The following is a 19,294-nucleotide window of genomic DNA, read 5'->3' on the forward strand; positions in this document are numbered from 1 at the left end:
TCTGCTCTGAGTGGCTACTCTTGGAGGAACAGAATGGATCAGTATTCTTGTTTGTGGCATTTAAGGCTGTCTGAATCCTAACAATGAGTGCAAAATGGGTGATTGTGAAAGCAGTCACTGAAAGGCCAATCTATACTCTTCAAGTATTTCAGACTATATCTCACCTTATATGTTTGCAATGAACAAAAGTGTTTTCAAGTGCATCTTTATAGGCCCAATGGAGTAATTGTTTAGTCGATTGGCAAGAAAGAAAGTGTAGTCTACCTCCTGAAAGAAAACCTTGGTGGCCTTTTTTAGCTATTGGTGAAGAAATACAAATCAATTTGCAATAGGCTTGTTTTGCATTCTGTATTATCTTCAACCCTGTCCATTCTTAAAGTAGGTTTTTATATTTTTTGTGGAAGAGGTTTTACAAAAATATAACAGTGTTTGCACACTTCATATACTGCACATTTCAATTTTCTACATGGTGCATGTGTTCCGAGCAAATTATACGTGTTGTCGTATTGGCACTCCAACACTAAGATTAACATTTCCAAAAACGACAATAAGCACACATTTTGCAAAGGTTACAATGCACAAATGAAACTGTACTTTAAAATCTCATGACAAAACTCAGACTTCTAGTGCTTCTTCCACATATGAAAAATTCCATTTTTTATGAAAAAGATTTCCAAAAATCTTGGGCACGTTACAACAGTTTGTGCAGAACATATTATTATAGCTTTAATCACATTTTGGAAGCTCAATGAAGAAAAGAGTATGTTTATGAGATTGTTTATGAAAGAAAAACTGTCACTCATCGACAGTGTTATGCTTTGGTACATTTTTGAGTAAGAACATGCTCTGTTATCAAGAAGTAACTCTTGAGAAAAAAACGATGAAAAACATCGGTGCATACTGTATTGATCATGAAACGTGTGCATTCATGTATTGTACTGATTATTGTTTGTCAACTCATTCTCCGTTTTCTCCCTCCCATAGTGCCATTTTGTGCTTGCATCCATTGTTTATTCTGTCAGTTGTGAAACTATGTTCATTCCCTGAGCAACTTGTCTCGTTCTTTCCTCCGTTGCAGATCGAGGTAGTCAATACTTTCAAGAGTGGCACTTCCTTTCAGGGGGCTCTGAGGAGACAGTCCTCCATCACAAGCCAGAACCAGGATGTAACCAATATTTCTAGCCCTAGTCACGTATCGCTATCCAATGCTCTTTCCTCTCCTACCAGCACACCTGCTGCGGCGGCTGGGCGTGAGTGTGTTTTCTGATGTCTCAGACCTATAGAGATGCCAACTCACCTCACACTCACCCTGACTGACTTCAGCTATACTTTGCAATGATCACATACTTTGCACCTCACCAGATATTAACTCCACACAGTGCAGATTTAACATTTGTCTTTGTTCACAGGTCATTACTCTGGCAAATAGTATTAATCTGGAAAACTGCTCTGCAAAAGGCATTGCTACTTTATTTGAGTGATTCCAATAAATTGATGTGCTGGGTGGGGTAAAATATATATGCCCATAAATGCATCCCAGTATTTAACGACAGATCGGACGGAACCTATAAAATTACATACAATAGAGATTGCTAAGTAGTTTTGACAAGACTGATATGATTTTACTATATTAATTTCCTCAAGGACTACTGAAAAGTGTTTCCATGTAAATCCAAACAATAGTGTTGTAGATTAATATGTTAAACTGTGTTTTGATTGTCCAGTAACCCATTAATTATCAGTGAAAGACACTGCATATATTAAACTAAATTGAACAGGCAAATAGCCATAGATCTGCCTCGCTTGTCAGTAACAATTTCTCTATGACATATTGTGCCATATAGCATTTAAAATCTCACAAAATGAGTCACCCTTTATTTTAACACCAGAATCAATAGAATGTGTGATGTTAAAAATACACTATAAGTTGTCTTTGCTCTATAGATTGAGCAAAAAAGGTAAACCACCCCATATAACCTCTGGAAGCATCTTTACATTATTTGAATTAATAGCACTCAAGCATAAGACACACAATCTCAGATGTGGTGTTTTGTTAATTTTTAACATCATCAGACACAACTGTAAAACATGTTCCTTTTTCTATTTGGGTTTCTAACCAGAATTCTAAATACCAATTTATTGTAGAACTGTGCTATACAATTCACTTGTTCATGTTGTTTCTTGGATCCGTGCATAGGACACTTGATGTCCTATGTACATGATTCTAATACAGATATATCATCATAGAGCCACTACCTTATTTCAGATTGTGCCATTCTAAACAGCAGAAGGAGAGTGCCAAGTTCAAGATTAATAGATAATCTCTGTATCACATTGTCCAACCCAAGAGACAGTGAACACCTATAAATTGCAACACCCACATAGCTTAATACCCTGCTGGAATCTTTTTAAATGTTACTGCAAAAAATAAATACCAAACAGAACTAAAATAGCCAGTTCAAGTAATAGAAAAAGTTGTGTCTTGAATATGTCTTCTGTTAGGTGAAAGCAACAGTAGTTACTACAGCCACGAAAGTAAAGTTGTTGAGTGTTCTGTTTGATTCAGAGCTGTCATAAAAGAGCAGGCCAATCCTATGACCATCAATTGCCGTTTAAGTATCCAGTTAATTGTGGAATGTTATAAATGAACAGGCATGAGAAACAATTGTTTGGGACATTTTGGTTCCTGTACCAACTACTGAAGAACCCTGTTCTTGGGAGGTGTTTTAAAGCTTGTGAACAGATTTCAGAAGAACTAATATCTCTCTAAATGGGTGGTGTCAAGTGTTTCATCATGTATCCCATATTCTGGGATCGCTAAACTGACTTTAAATAATATACATTACTCAGTTTTTGAGTAGGGTCCAGATTTACATTAGGCTGTTCAAGTAGATTGAATTTCCCTATCAGCTGTTATATTGTGGCCAGAGTACTCAGGAGTATCAAACTCTTGGTCACTTCTGGGTATAAGTGCTATGTAAATGTCATGATATTGATATTAACATAAATTGGATCAGTAATTTTTCTTCCACCATAAACTTACATATCGTCTATAAACAAAATCTAATTTTCTAATTTATTACTTAAAAATCAAATGGATTTTCTAATGAATGTTATTGCAGTATGTCATCATTAAATAGAATTTAGGTACTCCAACTCCCAAATGCAATAATTTCAATATTGATCGTCAAGTATTACTCAACACTAAAATTGTGAAACTCATGACTTCAAAATGTTTTAACTGTTAATTATTATTATTACTGTATTGGCTATGATTGGCCTATTCACATACTGTGACCATCTAATAATCATGGTTTTACAGTATGAGAACATTTAGGGCATCATTTACAGTGTGGCAGGCAGGTTACACTGTTACAATCTTGAGAGATTTGCCTTATTGCTAGTGCTTTATATGCTATGGCACTTACAATATTTTGTGACAAAGTACACATCTGCCAAATGGGAAATCAGGCCCTTAGTGTAAGGAAATTTGCATTTAGTATCAGAGACATCAATCGTTTTTTCTGAAACATTGACAATTATCAATACACTATCACTGAAATACACTTTATATAGATCTTTGTCAAACTACACTACAAAAACAATCATCATGTTCCCTTATTTCTTGCACTTCCTGATCCGTGTTCTTGAACTTTATTGAAACAATATGTGGACCATAGCTTAACTCAAGGTCTGGTTTGGAAGTTACAAATAACAGTGAATCCTCCACAAAAGGCACATTTTCAGCCTGCTCTTCCGCTGGCATTATCAACCTAGTTAGAGTTTTGTAGCTCATAGACATCCTGTTGAATGAGGCTTCTCCAGGTCCAGTATTCAAATGATAATCTTCACACTAGGGACCCAAAGATCCATTCTGGCTACACATACACATGTTCCCATTTTACCTGGCGTTTTATTACCTGGATTTCCTTCATCTCTTTATGAATGAAGGTAAATTAATTAGCTAATATAACCAAAACATGTATTAGGTTGTGCTTATTTTTTCACACCTTTCCACAACTCATTTATTGCATCCCCTGAGAACATCTAGAACATTTATAAAGTTTTGCACCAGGTTAACTTTAATATTAATACAATATACAATATTGTTCATATGCCCAGCGTTCATATAATTCCAACCCCAGGACAACTCTTTTTTTATTTTTTTAAGCAATTGTTCATACAGTCTTTCTCACTTGTATCCCTATGGTGATGCAGCACACCAAACCAATCAATCTGCTACTAGGTTAAAAATTAAAGGCAATTAAAAGCAACAGGATTTGGGGATTTGGGGAAATTTGTGAATTACCATATCTCTGACCCTTTTATTTATTATGAACTACCTTCTTCAGAACATAAAACTTCACCTTACTAAGGTAACCAATACATCATTATTTTGTTCCTGGGGAGTGGGGGGCTATCACATATAGGATAAATAGTACAATCAAACTAGTATTATTGGTATTATTATGTTATCTTGTTGGGAAAAAAATTGCCATCTTTTTTTAGGAGTGATCAGTCTTTATAATTGTCAGAACCAATTGAATTTACGGTGTTCATCCATTATTCGCAATTCATTTCATCCCATTAGGATGAGTGCCTTGAAGACAGTACAGTGTTTTCAAAGGATGCACCGTTATTTTATTTTCCTTATACATGATGTCTCTAAAATAGTATTCAAACCTTAAAAAGGAAAGGAAGCAACTGTCAAATACTTAGGGTACATTGGACGTAATCCTATCCCTCATTTAATGTATCTTAACTGAGATTTTGTGGTTTTAACTGTATGACCGAAGTCTACGAGTAAACTCAATCTCAACAGAAAATAGATTCTTGCCAGTCCTAGTGTTCTAAGAACTGCATAATATTAATGTGGAATGGAGTAAAGTAACTGAGGAAAGGAGTGACAACTCTGCAAACTGAAAAAAATAATCAGCACCATACAGCTGAATTAGTTATATTAACTACGTTAATACCCCAAAATAGTAGGTACATTAATCAGAGCAAGGGAAAATTGCATTAAAAGATATGTGTATGTGTAGACTGCTCTGACTCCAGGGTGAGCGCTGTCGGGTGGGGACATCAACTACCTGATCAAATGGGGATAATAGGTTCCCATATATGTTGCAGTTACCCTCTAAAAGACCTCAGAGGTAGCAAACATGCATGTATAGGTAAATATAGTAACCTTCACATGCTGTGATGTCATCACAAGCACATTACAGAGAAGGGCTATATGAATACCCACACTTTTGGAGTGCATTTCCAATAGCCACATTTGGTGGCGGAAAATCCACTATCTGAAAGAGAATTTGGTAAAACATTTTTGCATCCAAAAGTAGCTGCATTCCTAGCAAAATATAGTGCATTGGCAGGGAAAATGCTGCTTAAACAGATAACAGTAAAAGTGGTAGTTCTTCCTCCACAGGGTTCATGGTGGAAAAAATCCACCATAAGGAACAAGTACATTTTGACATCCAGACTCAAAATCAGGACTTATACCTTTTTCATCACACTTATCACTTCCATTCAGTTACAATTTCACATAGTTCATTAATGTATTTAAGTTTATTACATCATATAATTCATTATTTTATCTGAGGTCCTTTCAAAACTTTTTAAAATAAAAGTGTGAGATAGACGAAATAAAGGATTTACAAAGAACATATTCAGTTTCTCCCATAAGTTGGCATCTCTTTAAAACATGGACCTCTAGTTAAAACGTGTGTTAATTATGTTTTTATGGTGTGAAGTTTGTTTTGTTTCATTGCCCTTTTCAGTATTGTCTGAATGTTACATGTGTTTGTTTCCCCCCCAGAGGGCTAGAGGACACTGGACAAAGGGTTCATCAAGAGAGAGTGACATACAAAGAGGTTGTGAGTCTTTAACCTTGAGCCTGAATTTAATGTGATTCAACACATAACTTTTTTGACTTAGTGAAGCAGGGTAAACATTCGAGTATAATCCCAGGCACTACTTATTGCCTTGTTTAACAACCCTCTTTTCTTTCATGTTCACTGCTTTACTTATTTTGATGGTGACAACTAAGGATGGTCAAACAAGTCATTAAATCATTCATTTTTTTCCTCCGTGTGCCTGTGAATGTGTTACCTTGTCTATACACATTTTCTGTATTTTGTGATGCTTTTCTGTACCTTCTTATGTCAAATGGCTCCATTCACAACGTTTTTTTATAAATGTGTGCACATAATTTTATGTTTTAGCTATTCAAAAACATGTTGCTGGTCATTCCCCACGGAAGGAATGTAACTCTCATCAAAGCCAGGAGTAAGTGACTTTTACAGGGCCGGGAAGGGGCTGTACGATCCTATTTCTATTGAAGGTGCAGGGGAAGAGGTTTCCCTACATGGGGAAAAATCCCATCCCGCGCCTTTTATTCAAGCGGAACCTTCCACGTGTTGGAAATTCTCCATCTGTAATTTGTGCACATTGAGGTACTCTTTGACTTTTACCATTGTCATAGACTACATGCAGTGCTCCTAAAACTTTGTTGTGTAATGGGGGCAGCACATTAGTGAATGATAGAGAGGCGGATTGAAACTGCTGCAATTCTTTAACTGTGCAACCTGCACCCTTCTGCACCTAAAGAGGAGATAGAGATCCTCCTGCAGCCGGGTGCAGTGAGTGACTGCCGCTGCCTGTAGGCAGATGTTTGGAGTGGTCATAAGATCCTCTTTCTTTCCTCCAGAGGGTTGCCATTAGGGGGCACACTTGCAGTGTGCCTATTTCTATGGCAATGCACTTTCCAAAGGGCTGTTTGTTTCCTTACCCGCTTCCATAACACAACATGGACACAAAGGTAAAGCGTTTGGGACAACGGCCCCATGGAAATTAGGTAATGTTTCCTTCAAGAAGCACCAGCACTGTATGTGCGCTGGCATGAACTGTATTAGAGATTGGGCTGCACAAGCATCTGCTCACCCTTCCGTAATGCCAGAGTGCCCTAGGGGTACAGAAAACGGGCATACACACACCAGTTGTGCCTTGGGGTGGTGTCTGTAATCCAGCCTATTGGAATGGCTGTAGATATTTAAAAGAAAACTCTTCTACAAAATGTTCACTTTATTGTGACAGATTTCACCATATGCTTTGTGAATCAGAGCCAGATATCTTTGCATTTTTTTACATATCTATCTATCTATCTATCTATCTATCTATCTATCTATCTATCTATCTATCTATCTATCTATCTATCTATCTATCTATCTATCTATCTATCTATCTATCTATCTATCTATCTATCCACATCTGTATGCATGTGTGTATATGTCTGTGCTAGTCCTTCATATTAATCGTTTCTTCTTATACAAAGCAAACGTAAATAATGTTCATGTTGCCTAAACATTACTATTTACCTTTTTTCTTGTTCTTATCTGGTGCAGTATTAAGACTTTGCTCTCTGGGTGGGCTTAAATATGAAGATCTTTCTTTCTTTCAGCTACATAAAGAAGCAGTCAGAAGTGAAGTTAAAGCATGTCTACATGTCCCGAGATCTTTCATGCAGTCTATGTCCAAACTCTGTATTTTTCTATTCTGTTGTGTCCAAACCTGTAAGAAAAGGGGATTGTGTCTCATTGTCTGTCTTTTGTGGCATAACCATTCTGAGAAGGATGCCTCACTACATTGACCTTAAGGAGCAAACAATGTAACAACGTTTTTCTTTTGGTAGCACAATTGAGCAGTGGTGACTGCACACAGACTTTCTGAGACAGAGTTTTCAGAGAATGCAGTGTAGATATTTTATGGCACCTTGTCATTCGAGCTGTTCTCACGTCACTTACCAAGACACAGACCCACATATTTTGTTTCGAAGATTAGTTTTCACAAAAAATGTGCAGTATTTGATCCTCATTTTGAAATGTACTCTTTCACAGGTACAATGGACGATTTTCACAGAGATATCACAATTAGTAGCATGCATTTCTCAGCTCTGTTGCCTGTAGTAGATGCAGTAAGTCAGAGATTTTTAGTGTTAATGTATTCACAGAAAAGACATCTTCACTTGGCCTAGGACCAAGAGTTATTCTAGTGTGTTCTCCATTTCTATGACCACACTTTTCAAACGGAAATTGGACAAGCAACTCGTCCAGTTTAGCCAATGAGTACTTTCCATGCTAACTGGAGACACACCCTCCGTGAGCAATTGTCAGGTTGATAGATGAAGGATTGTGACAGCAAGCGTTATCGCATGTGACTTTCCAATCTACATTTCGACAATGTGTGGAGCACTTTCACATTCTTACCGACAGTGGGAAGTGCTCAGCTTAGTTGGCCCCACTTACGCTGTCTTTAGTAAATCGAGAAATGTCAGAGTGTCCTAGCCTTACTTCAGACAACTACCTTAAGGTCTGTACCGATCACTATAGGAAATATATTCTGAGTGGACCTTGACCACCGCTGGGTTGTGCTTCTTCTTGTATATAAAAAACGAAAATGTTGAAATTCAATTAAAACAGATATAACTAAATAAAAGCCAATCATTAGCTTACTTATCAATGTCACCTAATGTCATTCAGCTGGAAATTCATAAAACACATTTAAATGTTGCTTCGGGTCTTTGTATGATCAAGGTGAAATGGTAAGACAGTTCTCAAAAGTTATAGGTCTTACTAGTGGAATGGAGAGCATAATGCCTTGAGGTCACTTGTGGCAGAAGAATAACTGTGCAGATGTGGTGCCAGTGGAGTCTGGCAAAATGTCACTATTAATTTAGATTAGGCAGGCTAGGAGAAGCTAGGTTTTTAGATATTACACGCAAAAGCCTGAAGAGTCATGTTTTTTCTACATCTCACTCCACCGCGGAGTAAGCACGAGTTCTCTGTGCTAAGAAAAAAACACTGGCCGATTAAATTAATTAGGAAGAGTTAATCTGTCCTCTTACGGTTGCTTGGTTACAGTTGGAGCAACAGTTACTCACACTCCTTTGCTATTGATTGATTCTTCTATGACGTGGCTACCACTTTGGATGGAGTTATGTCATGTTCATCATCATTATCCTTTATTTCAGCTCATTTGAACAATAAAAGGTACAAGACAAAGGATTATTTAAAAGATTAGATTAGATTAGATACAAATATACAAATTCTTTAAAATGGCAGAAGTCATATAAAATTACAATACAGTGTAGTCGATGACAGCCTACCAGGCTCAAGCTACAACAGGCAAACATATTTCTGGTTTACAGCTGCCATACCTCACATTTGGGTAAGTCAACTATAATTGTGCTGAGGTCAGATATGAGTTACATAATAGTTGGAGATTCCACCCTTGCATCTAAAAGTATAACACACGCTTAAAATCATGTTTGCAAGACCGGCAGGTCTACTTTTGGATTTGTGACATGGATAAAAATTAACTCTAATTAATTAATTACAGCACGCAAAAAGCGATAAACTACAAAATACCACAAATACCCAACCACACAAAATCACTGGAGTGTTTAGGTTTTGATTACCTATTTGACTTATAATGTTTTAAATTAGTTAAACAAAGTCTATCTGAGACAAAGCAGCAGGTGGTGTCGGTCCTGGAGACAAATGAAGTTGTGCCCTTCTGTAAGAAAGACAGTAGACCAAAGAAGACAATTTTCCTATCTGCTCTGGTGTAACATTTCCCGGACAACTGGGGAGTCAAGAATGGACACACGAAGATGATGCTGCTACCAAAGAATTCCATCAACTAACTCTTACTGCACATTTTGATGTGAACTTGAACTGAAGTTGAACCCATGAGCTGGTGCTCCAAGAGTCTTTTGGGAAGTGTGAAGGCTTTTAAACTAGCAGAAACAAAGTTAAAGCACCTTTTGTAAAGGTTGAGACCCAGGACAAGGTAGCATACCTTTTTCAAAAACAAAACAAACTTAGATTCTACATTTTATTAGCTCTTCCAACGGACAGCTTTTAAACTCAAAGATCAAGATTCAAGGTTGAAAAGGGAAATGCCTTTTCCTGCAATGTGGAACCCTTTCTGACTTCAGTGTCTCACCTCAACACAATGAAGACAAAACATTTTTTTTAACTCTGAAACACCAGGATCACCCACCAATTTTTACCTGACTATGCTCCCTTGCTGGGAGGCTATTGATGGTTGTCTAGGTTTCAGTCATCTATGCCCCTACTGAACACTACAAATTAATTTTAAAATGTGTACCGTTGTTCTTATGAACGTTTTCTCTTTGTGACAAACCTGAATTAGAAATGTTACACCCTTTACTGTTGAACTCTATTGTTATTGTGGTGTTGTTGCACACATTTCTCTTGAATTTCTTTGAGTGAAGGCTTTACAGATGAGTCAGATACCCAGCTTAACATAGGCATTCCCCAAAGAAACAGTATTACCTTTCAGGGGTGTAACTATTTCGAGTTTGCTCATTCACAGCAAACATAAAGATGCCACCTCACTCCTTGTTCAAAAAATTGGTTTCCTAGGAAAGTTGTGTAGTTTCACCATTGACAGAGTCCCAGATTTGGCAAAGTGATGATGTAGGGAGCAGAATCACTAAATAGCAAAAAACTTGAATAATGGTGTGAGCACAGAAAGACAAGGATGATGATACAATCGATGATTAGCACTCAATGGCTAACAGTTGGCAGAGCCAGACCACTCAAGCCTGATGTTGCAGAGCAATACAAATATGACTGCTGTCACAAAGCAGTAGTTTGAGATGTGTGAGTGAAAGAAGGAATTAGGGGAAATTAAGTGAAAGGATGTAATGGGATGGGTAGCAAAGTACAAGCCACTATGTGCGATACAGAGGAAAATCTGTCAGACAAAGCAGGTATCAACGGTACATATACACACACATAGATATATGCAGGCCATTACACAGTTGTTGGAAGTCCAGAAAAAATATTGCCATCAGTTGATGTATGTGAAGCCACATTACTCCCAAATGTGAGTTTCAAGACGCTTGGGAGATATGGGAGTATGATTTGGTCCTATCCTGTTTAGATGCATCGACTTGATAGTGATGGCCAAGGCATCATTAGGTACTACAGTGTTGTCCTTTAATTAAATATTGGTAAGTCCTCTTGGGTATTGGATCATTCCTGTCATCAGGATTTGGACAATGCATCTGCCTTGTGTGCAGGGCGCATTTGCTCACCCTCTTGTACCTACTGAAATGTCTGCTCTTGGAAATCAGATTGCCCATCTAGCCATTGCATCTGCCCTTTCATATCCTTAGGCTGGCTGCAATGATTAGGTAAAGTGAAGTAGCTATGCTACCCAGAGTTCACGTTTAGAGACATAGATGTAGACTTATGTCTGTAGGAATCTGCAGGAAACATGCTATGGTATCCTGTACTGTCTGCTCTACAGTAACAACCTATGGGTGTCTGTTCAGTCCTTACTCATGTATGTATCATGAGTGCATTCCTGAGCTACTGACGGCCTTTAGTTCTCCGAGGCTGCTTCAGAAGACTGCTGGAGGAGCCGTTTTATGATGAAGCAATGTCTGCTGTAGCAGTGTTCCCCATAGCATGGGTTGTCGGTGGTCGTCCTGGATTGAATGCCATTTATTTGAAAGCCATTTTGTGGGTCACAAAGTAGACCTGCAGCATGCCCCTGCAATCAGTGTGATCAAATTTAGTACTCATATACATTGATGCAGGCACATGAATCTCTTTTATTGCTATGTCCTGGAGTGAAGTCACCTAGCTATTGTGCCCACGGTTCAGTGTAGGAAATCTGGATGTAGGATTACATGTGATTTCATTAGCCAGGAGACAATAATGTCATGCACATTCCTTGTTCTTTTATATGGATACCATGTTATCATTTGAGGCATGGCCAATTATGTTCTGTAGACTATAGAGCAGAGGTTCAAGGCTACTCCTTTATTTGGAGTCTCATATTCAGACGTAAGCATACCAACTTACTCTGGTGCACAGTCTCTCTATTGACCTCACCTAGGTAGATGTAAAAGATATATCTAAACAACTCAGTACCTGAACATTGTTTTTATATTAATGTATGTTCCATTCTCATTGTGCTGCTGCCCAATTACCATATTTACAGGATGCTTCACCACAGAATATTCACCAGTACATGCTTTGCGCCTTTATGTGGACCTCTTTGAATTCCATATGTACCAACGTTTTATTCCCTTCTCGTTTCCCATCCTCTGCATACCTTTTATTTTTTCAGAGACACTCTTCCAGCAAACTCTTTTTGGTGTTTAGGGACACAGCATCCTGTTGTCAATCTATTGAGGTTGTTCACAACCCAGATGTTAGTATTTATCCGTAGCCTGTTGTAGTACACTTTCATTCTTTGTTTCTTTTTTTGCAGAGTGCCTCAGTATCCCTGCTTTTTTCTTTGGTTTAATTTTTTTATTTCTCTGCTTTTACTTGTTGTGCTGTCTAATCCAGCATATTCTGCAGGCAGGGAAAGACTAGCGCAGTGGAACAAGCAGAAAAAAGTCTTCATTCAATTAATTACATCTCAACCATGAAAAGCATAGTTGACTGATGACAGATTTTAGTCAATGAAAGGAAATTTTGCTCTGCAGGTTTTTAATTTTAACCCATTTAAAAAGATTACTCTATTGTAATAAAAAAGAGGAACTCAAGAAAACATCAACAGTATCCTCGACAGAACAGGCTAATACTGTGTATAGGAGATACATTTAGGGCCTCATTTATGGGAATTGGCATAGGACAGCACCACAAGTCTTCTTGCTGTGCTGCCCTACACCAATGTGTAAGTGCAGTAATGCACCATATTGATTAAATACAGTTCATTTCTGTCCTTTCCCGTCGTTGGCGCACAATTTATTGCCTAGTGCCAAAGTAGGCACCCTTGCACCATAGTGGCAATGCCCCAGATTTACGTGCTTAAGTAAATCTGGGGCAGCATCAAAATCCATGGGTGTTTCAAGGGAAAACCCACTGCAACTCCCATGGAATGCTTGCTTGATGCAGAGAAGCCAAGGCAGCACCTTGCACTGCTTTGTCTTACTCCAAATCTATGAGGACATGCAAAGCCATGCAGTGTGGCTTTGCACCGCCTCATATATATGATTGAGAAGCTTGCGCTGCCGGAGCATCAAAAAAAGAAACGCACCAGCAGTACATGTCTCTCGTTTATAAGTCCTAGTGTGTCCACCCACCTACGTAGAAGAGAATACATACGTGATCTGATTTGACCATAAGTCAAATGTTTTGCTCATTCATCAAGAGTACTTTTACATTTATGGCAGTCAATCGACTAGAAAAGATTGGCTTTGCCTGATAGTGTGCTCAAATCCCACATCAATCTTTTATGTTCTCTAACATTGTAAACTATATTTTGGGGCACGTTTCTTTGCTGCAACACTCAAAGTTTAGTAGACTGCACAATACATTACCAGACGATAATTGGGACATGCTGTTAATTTCAGTCTACGTTTATGCTATCTGCAGCAGTGTTCAGTCACAAAGAGTTTTATCAAATGGAAATTGAATCGCTAAAATAATGGGTCTATACTCGAGTGTTTACCTCTCCTTTGCATGAAGAACACCCATAAATTAACCAGGCTTCTAAAACCATCCATGTTATTCCAGTTAACTGTGTACATGTGACAGCAGTGGCAATGTTTTCTTCGTGGCATGGTTTGCTTTCGATTGCTTGACGTTATGTGCCTTTGGTGTCCTTCATTTGAACTTTGTTTGTGTTACTTTTGTGACGTGTTTGTTGCCATTTGCCCTTCTGTTTGGCTTTGTATTATACCGCTCATACTGTGTCTTGTCCATGTGGTTTCTCCAGTTTTTGTATTGAATTGTTTTTTTGTGTCTATAATTCATTATGTATTCTGTGTTCTGTTGTGTAATGCACACCATTCAAAGACAACTTGCGTACAAGAAACTTGACACTCTGAAAACTGCATGTGTTCACTGATGTCTTCTTAATTGAGCTTGACTCTTGCCAGGGTGGTGCTAGCTTTACTTAACCAGAGCCTTTTGCTTGTCTAATTCCAGTTATTTTTGAGTTTCAAAGCTGTCAGAAAGACTTTTGTTTCATGTGTCTAATAACCTGCGACTGGATTCCAACCATCCTCACAACCTAATTGAGAGAAAAACTTGAAATATGATTAGTTCTTTTACTCCTTGCGTCACTCTTTTTTTTACCTATCTAACACTTCCATGTCATTTTCTTTTGACAGATCCGCGTTGTGAATGCATTTCGTAGCTCTCTCTACGAAGGCTTAGAAAAGCCTGAATCTCGAACCTCCATCCACAACTTTATGACTCATCCTGAGTTTAGGATAGAAGACTCCCAGCCCCACATTCCCCTCATTGATGATACAGATGTAGAAGACGCTGCGCTTAAGCAAAACTCTAGCCCTCCCTCCTCTCCAAACAAGAACAACAATGCTATTGATAGTGGGATCAATCTTACGACTGACACAAGCAAATCTGCTACCTCTTCTAGTCCAGGAAGCCCAATACATAGCTTGGAGACATCACTTTAGCCTCAGATGCATAGCTCAACAAGGAAGGCCAACGAATCGATAGGTGACCACACAAAGCAGAGCATATTGCTGGCTAAGAAGCTGTTTGAACTCTTCTTCACTTGAAGGCAAGTGCAAGGATCGACTCATCCTGGTGGTCATAGACGGATGACGAGGCTGATTTACAGGCTTGGTGTTGCGTCCTCCGGGAAATGTAAATCACAAGAAAAAAAATCTTCCTGCATGAATTAAAACATCTCCAGCTCCACTCTATACTTCTCCTCACTTGCTTTTTTCCTGCCTCTCTGTCTCTTCTCTCTGTCTCCTATCGCTGTCCTTGTTATAGGTGGGAGGACTTGTAGGTGCAGAGGACTACAGTATTTATCCAAATCACTGATCTGTGGGATTTTGAACTGCTAGAATGACATGGACTCAGCAGAAGAGAAGTTCAATAAGGTCTCTGAAGTTGCACAGTTCAACATGCATAATAAATTTGCGCCACATGGAAGGTGCAGTACTAATATGAATTTATGAAAAATGTATAGATATATACATGTATATGTTTATATTTGTATTTGTATATATATATATTTGTATCTGTATACAAATATATATGTATTTATATGTGTGTATATATATATCTATATACAGAAAAAATATATAAATATATATAGAATTTTATATCTAGACATCTATACAGAGAGAAAACAAATAACGAATTTATTTGTTGGCATGTTGCCTGGTTTCTGCTTAAACTGCTGTAACTATTTTAACTTATTTATGTCCTCAAATAAGAATGTAATTTGTTTACAAGCCTGTAGATAGTACAGTATCCATTATACGTTGTAGGGTACAGAAAATATTTCCTGCCAGTGGTGTAAAGATGTTGAAATCCAAGAAATCATATGAAACACTGTACCCTAGATGTTCTTACAGTTATCTTTTGATTTTGCCTGCTATATTTTCCTGGTTAAACGTAGGTACAGATAGCAAATAACAAAAAGGAGCCAAAATATAGCATATTTGATGTCGCATTGTAACATAATGCACAGGGAAATGGAACCGCTTGGCTTCCTTTGCTTCACACACAAATTAAAAATATCAGGTTTTTATTTTTAATATAAAATGCTTGAACTTGGTTTGGTGTAACACTTTCTAATAGAGGCCATTTCAGTGTTAGGCTTTATTATTATGGTTTTGTTGACGGCAAAACAGTATTCAGACAAAATTCCAGGGCACATCTTCAAACGTGAGTGCAATATTGATCACACACGAGAACGAGTAATGTTTGTTTGCAAATGAGGCTCACTGCAGTTGAGTAAAGTTGTGTAAGAGCATGGCCACCTTTCCATTCACTAGTTATACCCTTTCTTTTAGTCTGATGCTTCGGACACGGTGAAGTGTTGAAAAAATATCAGTTGGTCAGGCTAATTTCCACATTTTATAAAAAAAAAGAAAAAATACAATTAACCATTTTCTGCACTTTCTAAAGCGCAACAAAATGCTATAAGATGTATATTGAAATGTGCTTTAAATGCTTCTTTTTTTTTTAGAAAGTTTGTCTTCCTGTAGTCACATAAACTATAATGTAGAATAATGATTTATTAATTTACAGTCCTTTTTTTTACAAGGAATAAGCAGTAAAAATATAAGCAACATCTTTTAAACAAGCATGGATGTGTATTCAAGATGGCAACCGCCTGAATCACTTACCTTCCTCGTTTTTGTTAATCACTTTTATTCAACCATGCGAATACTGTACACCTTTGGGGGGTCACTGTTTGAAACAAAAAATGACCATTTGATAACAGTTTACTTCAAAGACTTTTCAAAGTATGATCGTTTTCCATAAACTTTTACAGTGCATTTGGATTAAAGACACTTTGGATTATAAGGCAGAGAACGTTTCTTTTAAATGATTTTAATCGATGCTTTTTTGCTCTTCGCTTGGAATTTTTGGACGTGTTGCATCTCTGCCAGAACACTTTTCCTGTAAGCAGAAGTCTCAAAAACAGAGCCATGACTCCTTGTCATACTTCCGGACTTAAATGACTACAGGTCTGCTAGGCGCAATACGAACATGCTAGCCAGGTACAACTCCAGGCTGTTAAAATGACCATCGTCCTGGACACTGTGGCGAAGCAGGAATCATTTCCGTTTCCTTTCTCTTCGGTTTGAGGTGAGAGGCAGTTAGACTCAAGCTCACAGAAGAGCCACACTGCGTCATCCCTGATTTCTAACAAAGACTCGAGTTTCACTGTGCACTGGAAACATTTGTGCAAGGCTTGCATGGCTTTCAAAAGATGGCCGACACCTCCCTTGCAGCACCATGTGATAAAAGTTTAAATACGGCATGAAAGCGTAAACACATTTAGTAATATCTAGCAACAAAGTGGTTAAACGTTAGTCAGCTCTACTCTTTGCCTTGTAAACATAGGCTAACCTTTGTATCTCATGTATTGGATTTCTTTAACCTATCTGATTTAGAATGACTCTAAATTTCCCGCTCTGGTTGCAGAGGAGGGCCTATGACTTTGGATCCAAGCCTCCAGGAAATGGTGTCAATGCTGGAACGTTATATGTTGTTATCCTGGCACTATGCATTTTTCTTTTTTCATGCCCGCATGCATTTACCCTTCCAGGTCTTTCCAGAAAGTCCTTTTCAATCCATTCCTAATGTTCAAGAGTCATTTTTCCATCAAGAGGGTACCAAGTAATATGGGCTTTATACAATAACTTTACGCACACATGGTCACACTCACATTGTATGTATCTGACAGACTAACATGTGCGTTTAATGAGCAACCACTAGGGCTTGCATTACATATGTACAGTCGTTAACTAAACAACAAAGCAATGTTGCAATGGATGATGGAATAGTAAACTATGGATAGAGCAGACAAAGTAACTAGGCTACAACCGTTAAAGGCACTTTGTCATCCAAGCCTAGCTAAGAACTGCTCCCTTGTAAACATCGTAGCATAAATCATGACGTATTCTACAGTTTGAGGGGGTGTACCACAGACTGGGGGCTATTCAGAACCTTTGCAGAGGTACCACAATGAGTATACACATGTTTACACATAGATGTCTAATGTGGTAACACACCCCTGAAAAAGGTCTTGGCCAATTTTACTTGCTTCACTACTGTACTATAGCTAGCCCTTCAAAGACCACTGAAGTGCATCCGTCCATGCCTATACATCATCCTAAGCTCTATTTTAAGAATTACAAAGTAGAATCTATAAAACTGACCAATCTACTGAATTCCTTGCAATACGTGCTACAATGCTTGCTCTCTACATTCCAACATCAGCAACATAACAATTTGAGTGAAACAATGCTGGCACCATTGGTGTTCCATCCCATTAGGAGTTGATTCAATCTCTTCATTCATCAGTTTTTATGATTTTTTTTTAACTTAGACAATAATTGTAAATAAAGAACTTAATGTCTCTGTTCATTTAATACTATGCAAAAGGTTATGCTTTCTATTGTTATTCTAATTCCTAAAGTGTGATGCTGGAATGTTTGTGTTTCAAAAAAGCAAAACAAAAAAAGCAAATGTAATTTAAATATGTGATGTAAATTATTTTATAGTCTGGAAGAAAATGATACAGTTTTAGCTCTTGCTGCTGGCTGTCTAATAAAGTACTGGCAGGGGCACAAGTGGAAGCAATTGAAAATAATAAATTCACAAAGGAGCATGAACAATAACGGTTTGCATTAAACATCTTTATTTATGTTTTTGAATATAATTTTCTGGCTGGACAGTAGTATTCTGAATTCTCCAGTACATTGATCACAGAGTTTAAACTACCAAAAGGTAAATACATGCATTTGAAAAATTAGAGCGTAAGGCTGCTTGATGCGGAAGCAAGAGGACATGTGTCATAACATCGAACTAAAAATGCTGAAAAGAAGTATGTGGATTTAATAATGTTAACAACAGCATCATCCCTTTGGCTATGCGTATGTTCAAACATTGTAGTGAAAAAATTAAATACAGCCAATCTAATAAATCCAGATTAAAAGTATCAAAAAGATATTTTGCAATGAGGTTTTTGAAATAGAAAGAAACTGAGATAAATACATTTAAATCAAAAGAATCACAGGAAGAGTTCTCCATACCTCTAACTTGCAACAAACCCATGATCTTTTATTTCATTGGTCCTGAAAGATTAAATTTTCATAATTCTATTTTTGTTCAAAATTACTTCTTCTACAAAATTTCCTTTTAAATATGTTTACTTTAAATATTATTTTTGTATTGCACACGCTACCCTTGCTATTTGTACTGGTCTCCGAACAAGGAAGGCAAAAATAATTCTATCCATACCATTCTGGAAATAGTATTCCAGGAACAAAAAGTACTCATTAATGGAATCAATCTCAACATTTTAATTCAACTCAAGAATAATAATGAGACTTATTGATATAAGTTTGTCATTTTATAGCATGGAGCCTAATGTGGGTAGGCTGTATTCCACCTTCCTTCACCAGGAGCTGTTGCTAAAAAATATAATCACATAATTATTGAAACATATTTTACAGACATTTGTTTACAATCTATCACCCATAATGCATGCATTCCTAGATTCTTCTGCTACCAAACTCGCAAACTATTTTGGATCATAACCGCACAGGAATTCATCTTTCAATAACACAGTTGTCACTATCCATGTGATTATTGCATCACTGTTTTTCCCTTTTATCTAGCAAGCTGAAAACTACCTCTTTATCTTCTGTGACAATGATTTCTAATATCTTTTAGCTAATATATTACTCAAACAGCAAAATTCATAATCTGTTATCCTTTTTAATTATAAGAAGCTTGTAAAA

The 19,294-nt window shown here is 37.4% G+C and overlaps 1 protein-coding gene across 5 annotated transcripts in view; it reads left to right on the forward strand.

Annotated features, from left to right (window-relative positions):
* Window positions 1-18,169, forward strand: part of ATP2B2 (ATPase plasma membrane Ca2+ transporting 2) — a 1,528,737-nt gene extending 1,510,568 nt beyond the window's left edge. For 3 of the 5 annotated variants that reach the window (XM_078661398.1, XM_078661399.1, XM_078661400.1), the window contains one exon: window positions 14,165-18,169. In XM_078661398.1, coding sequence (XP_078517524.1) covers window positions 14,165-14,473 — 309 coding nt within the window. In that variant the 3' untranslated portion in view covers window positions 14,474-18,169. Of the gene's footprint in view, window positions 1-1,078; window positions 1,251-5,818; window positions 5,874-14,164 lie in introns of all 5 variants that reach the window. The other 2 variants (XM_078661401.1, XM_078661402.1) reach the window with 1 other exon arrangement.
* Window positions 18,170-19,294: the final 1,125 nt, after the last annotated feature.

Source organism: Lissotriton helveticus, chromosome 9 (genome assembly GCF_964261635.1).
Source record: "Lissotriton helveticus chromosome 9, aLisHel1.1, whole genome shotgun sequence".
Lineage (NCBI taxonomy): Eukaryota > Metazoa > Chordata > Amphibia > Caudata > Salamandridae > Lissotriton > Lissotriton helveticus.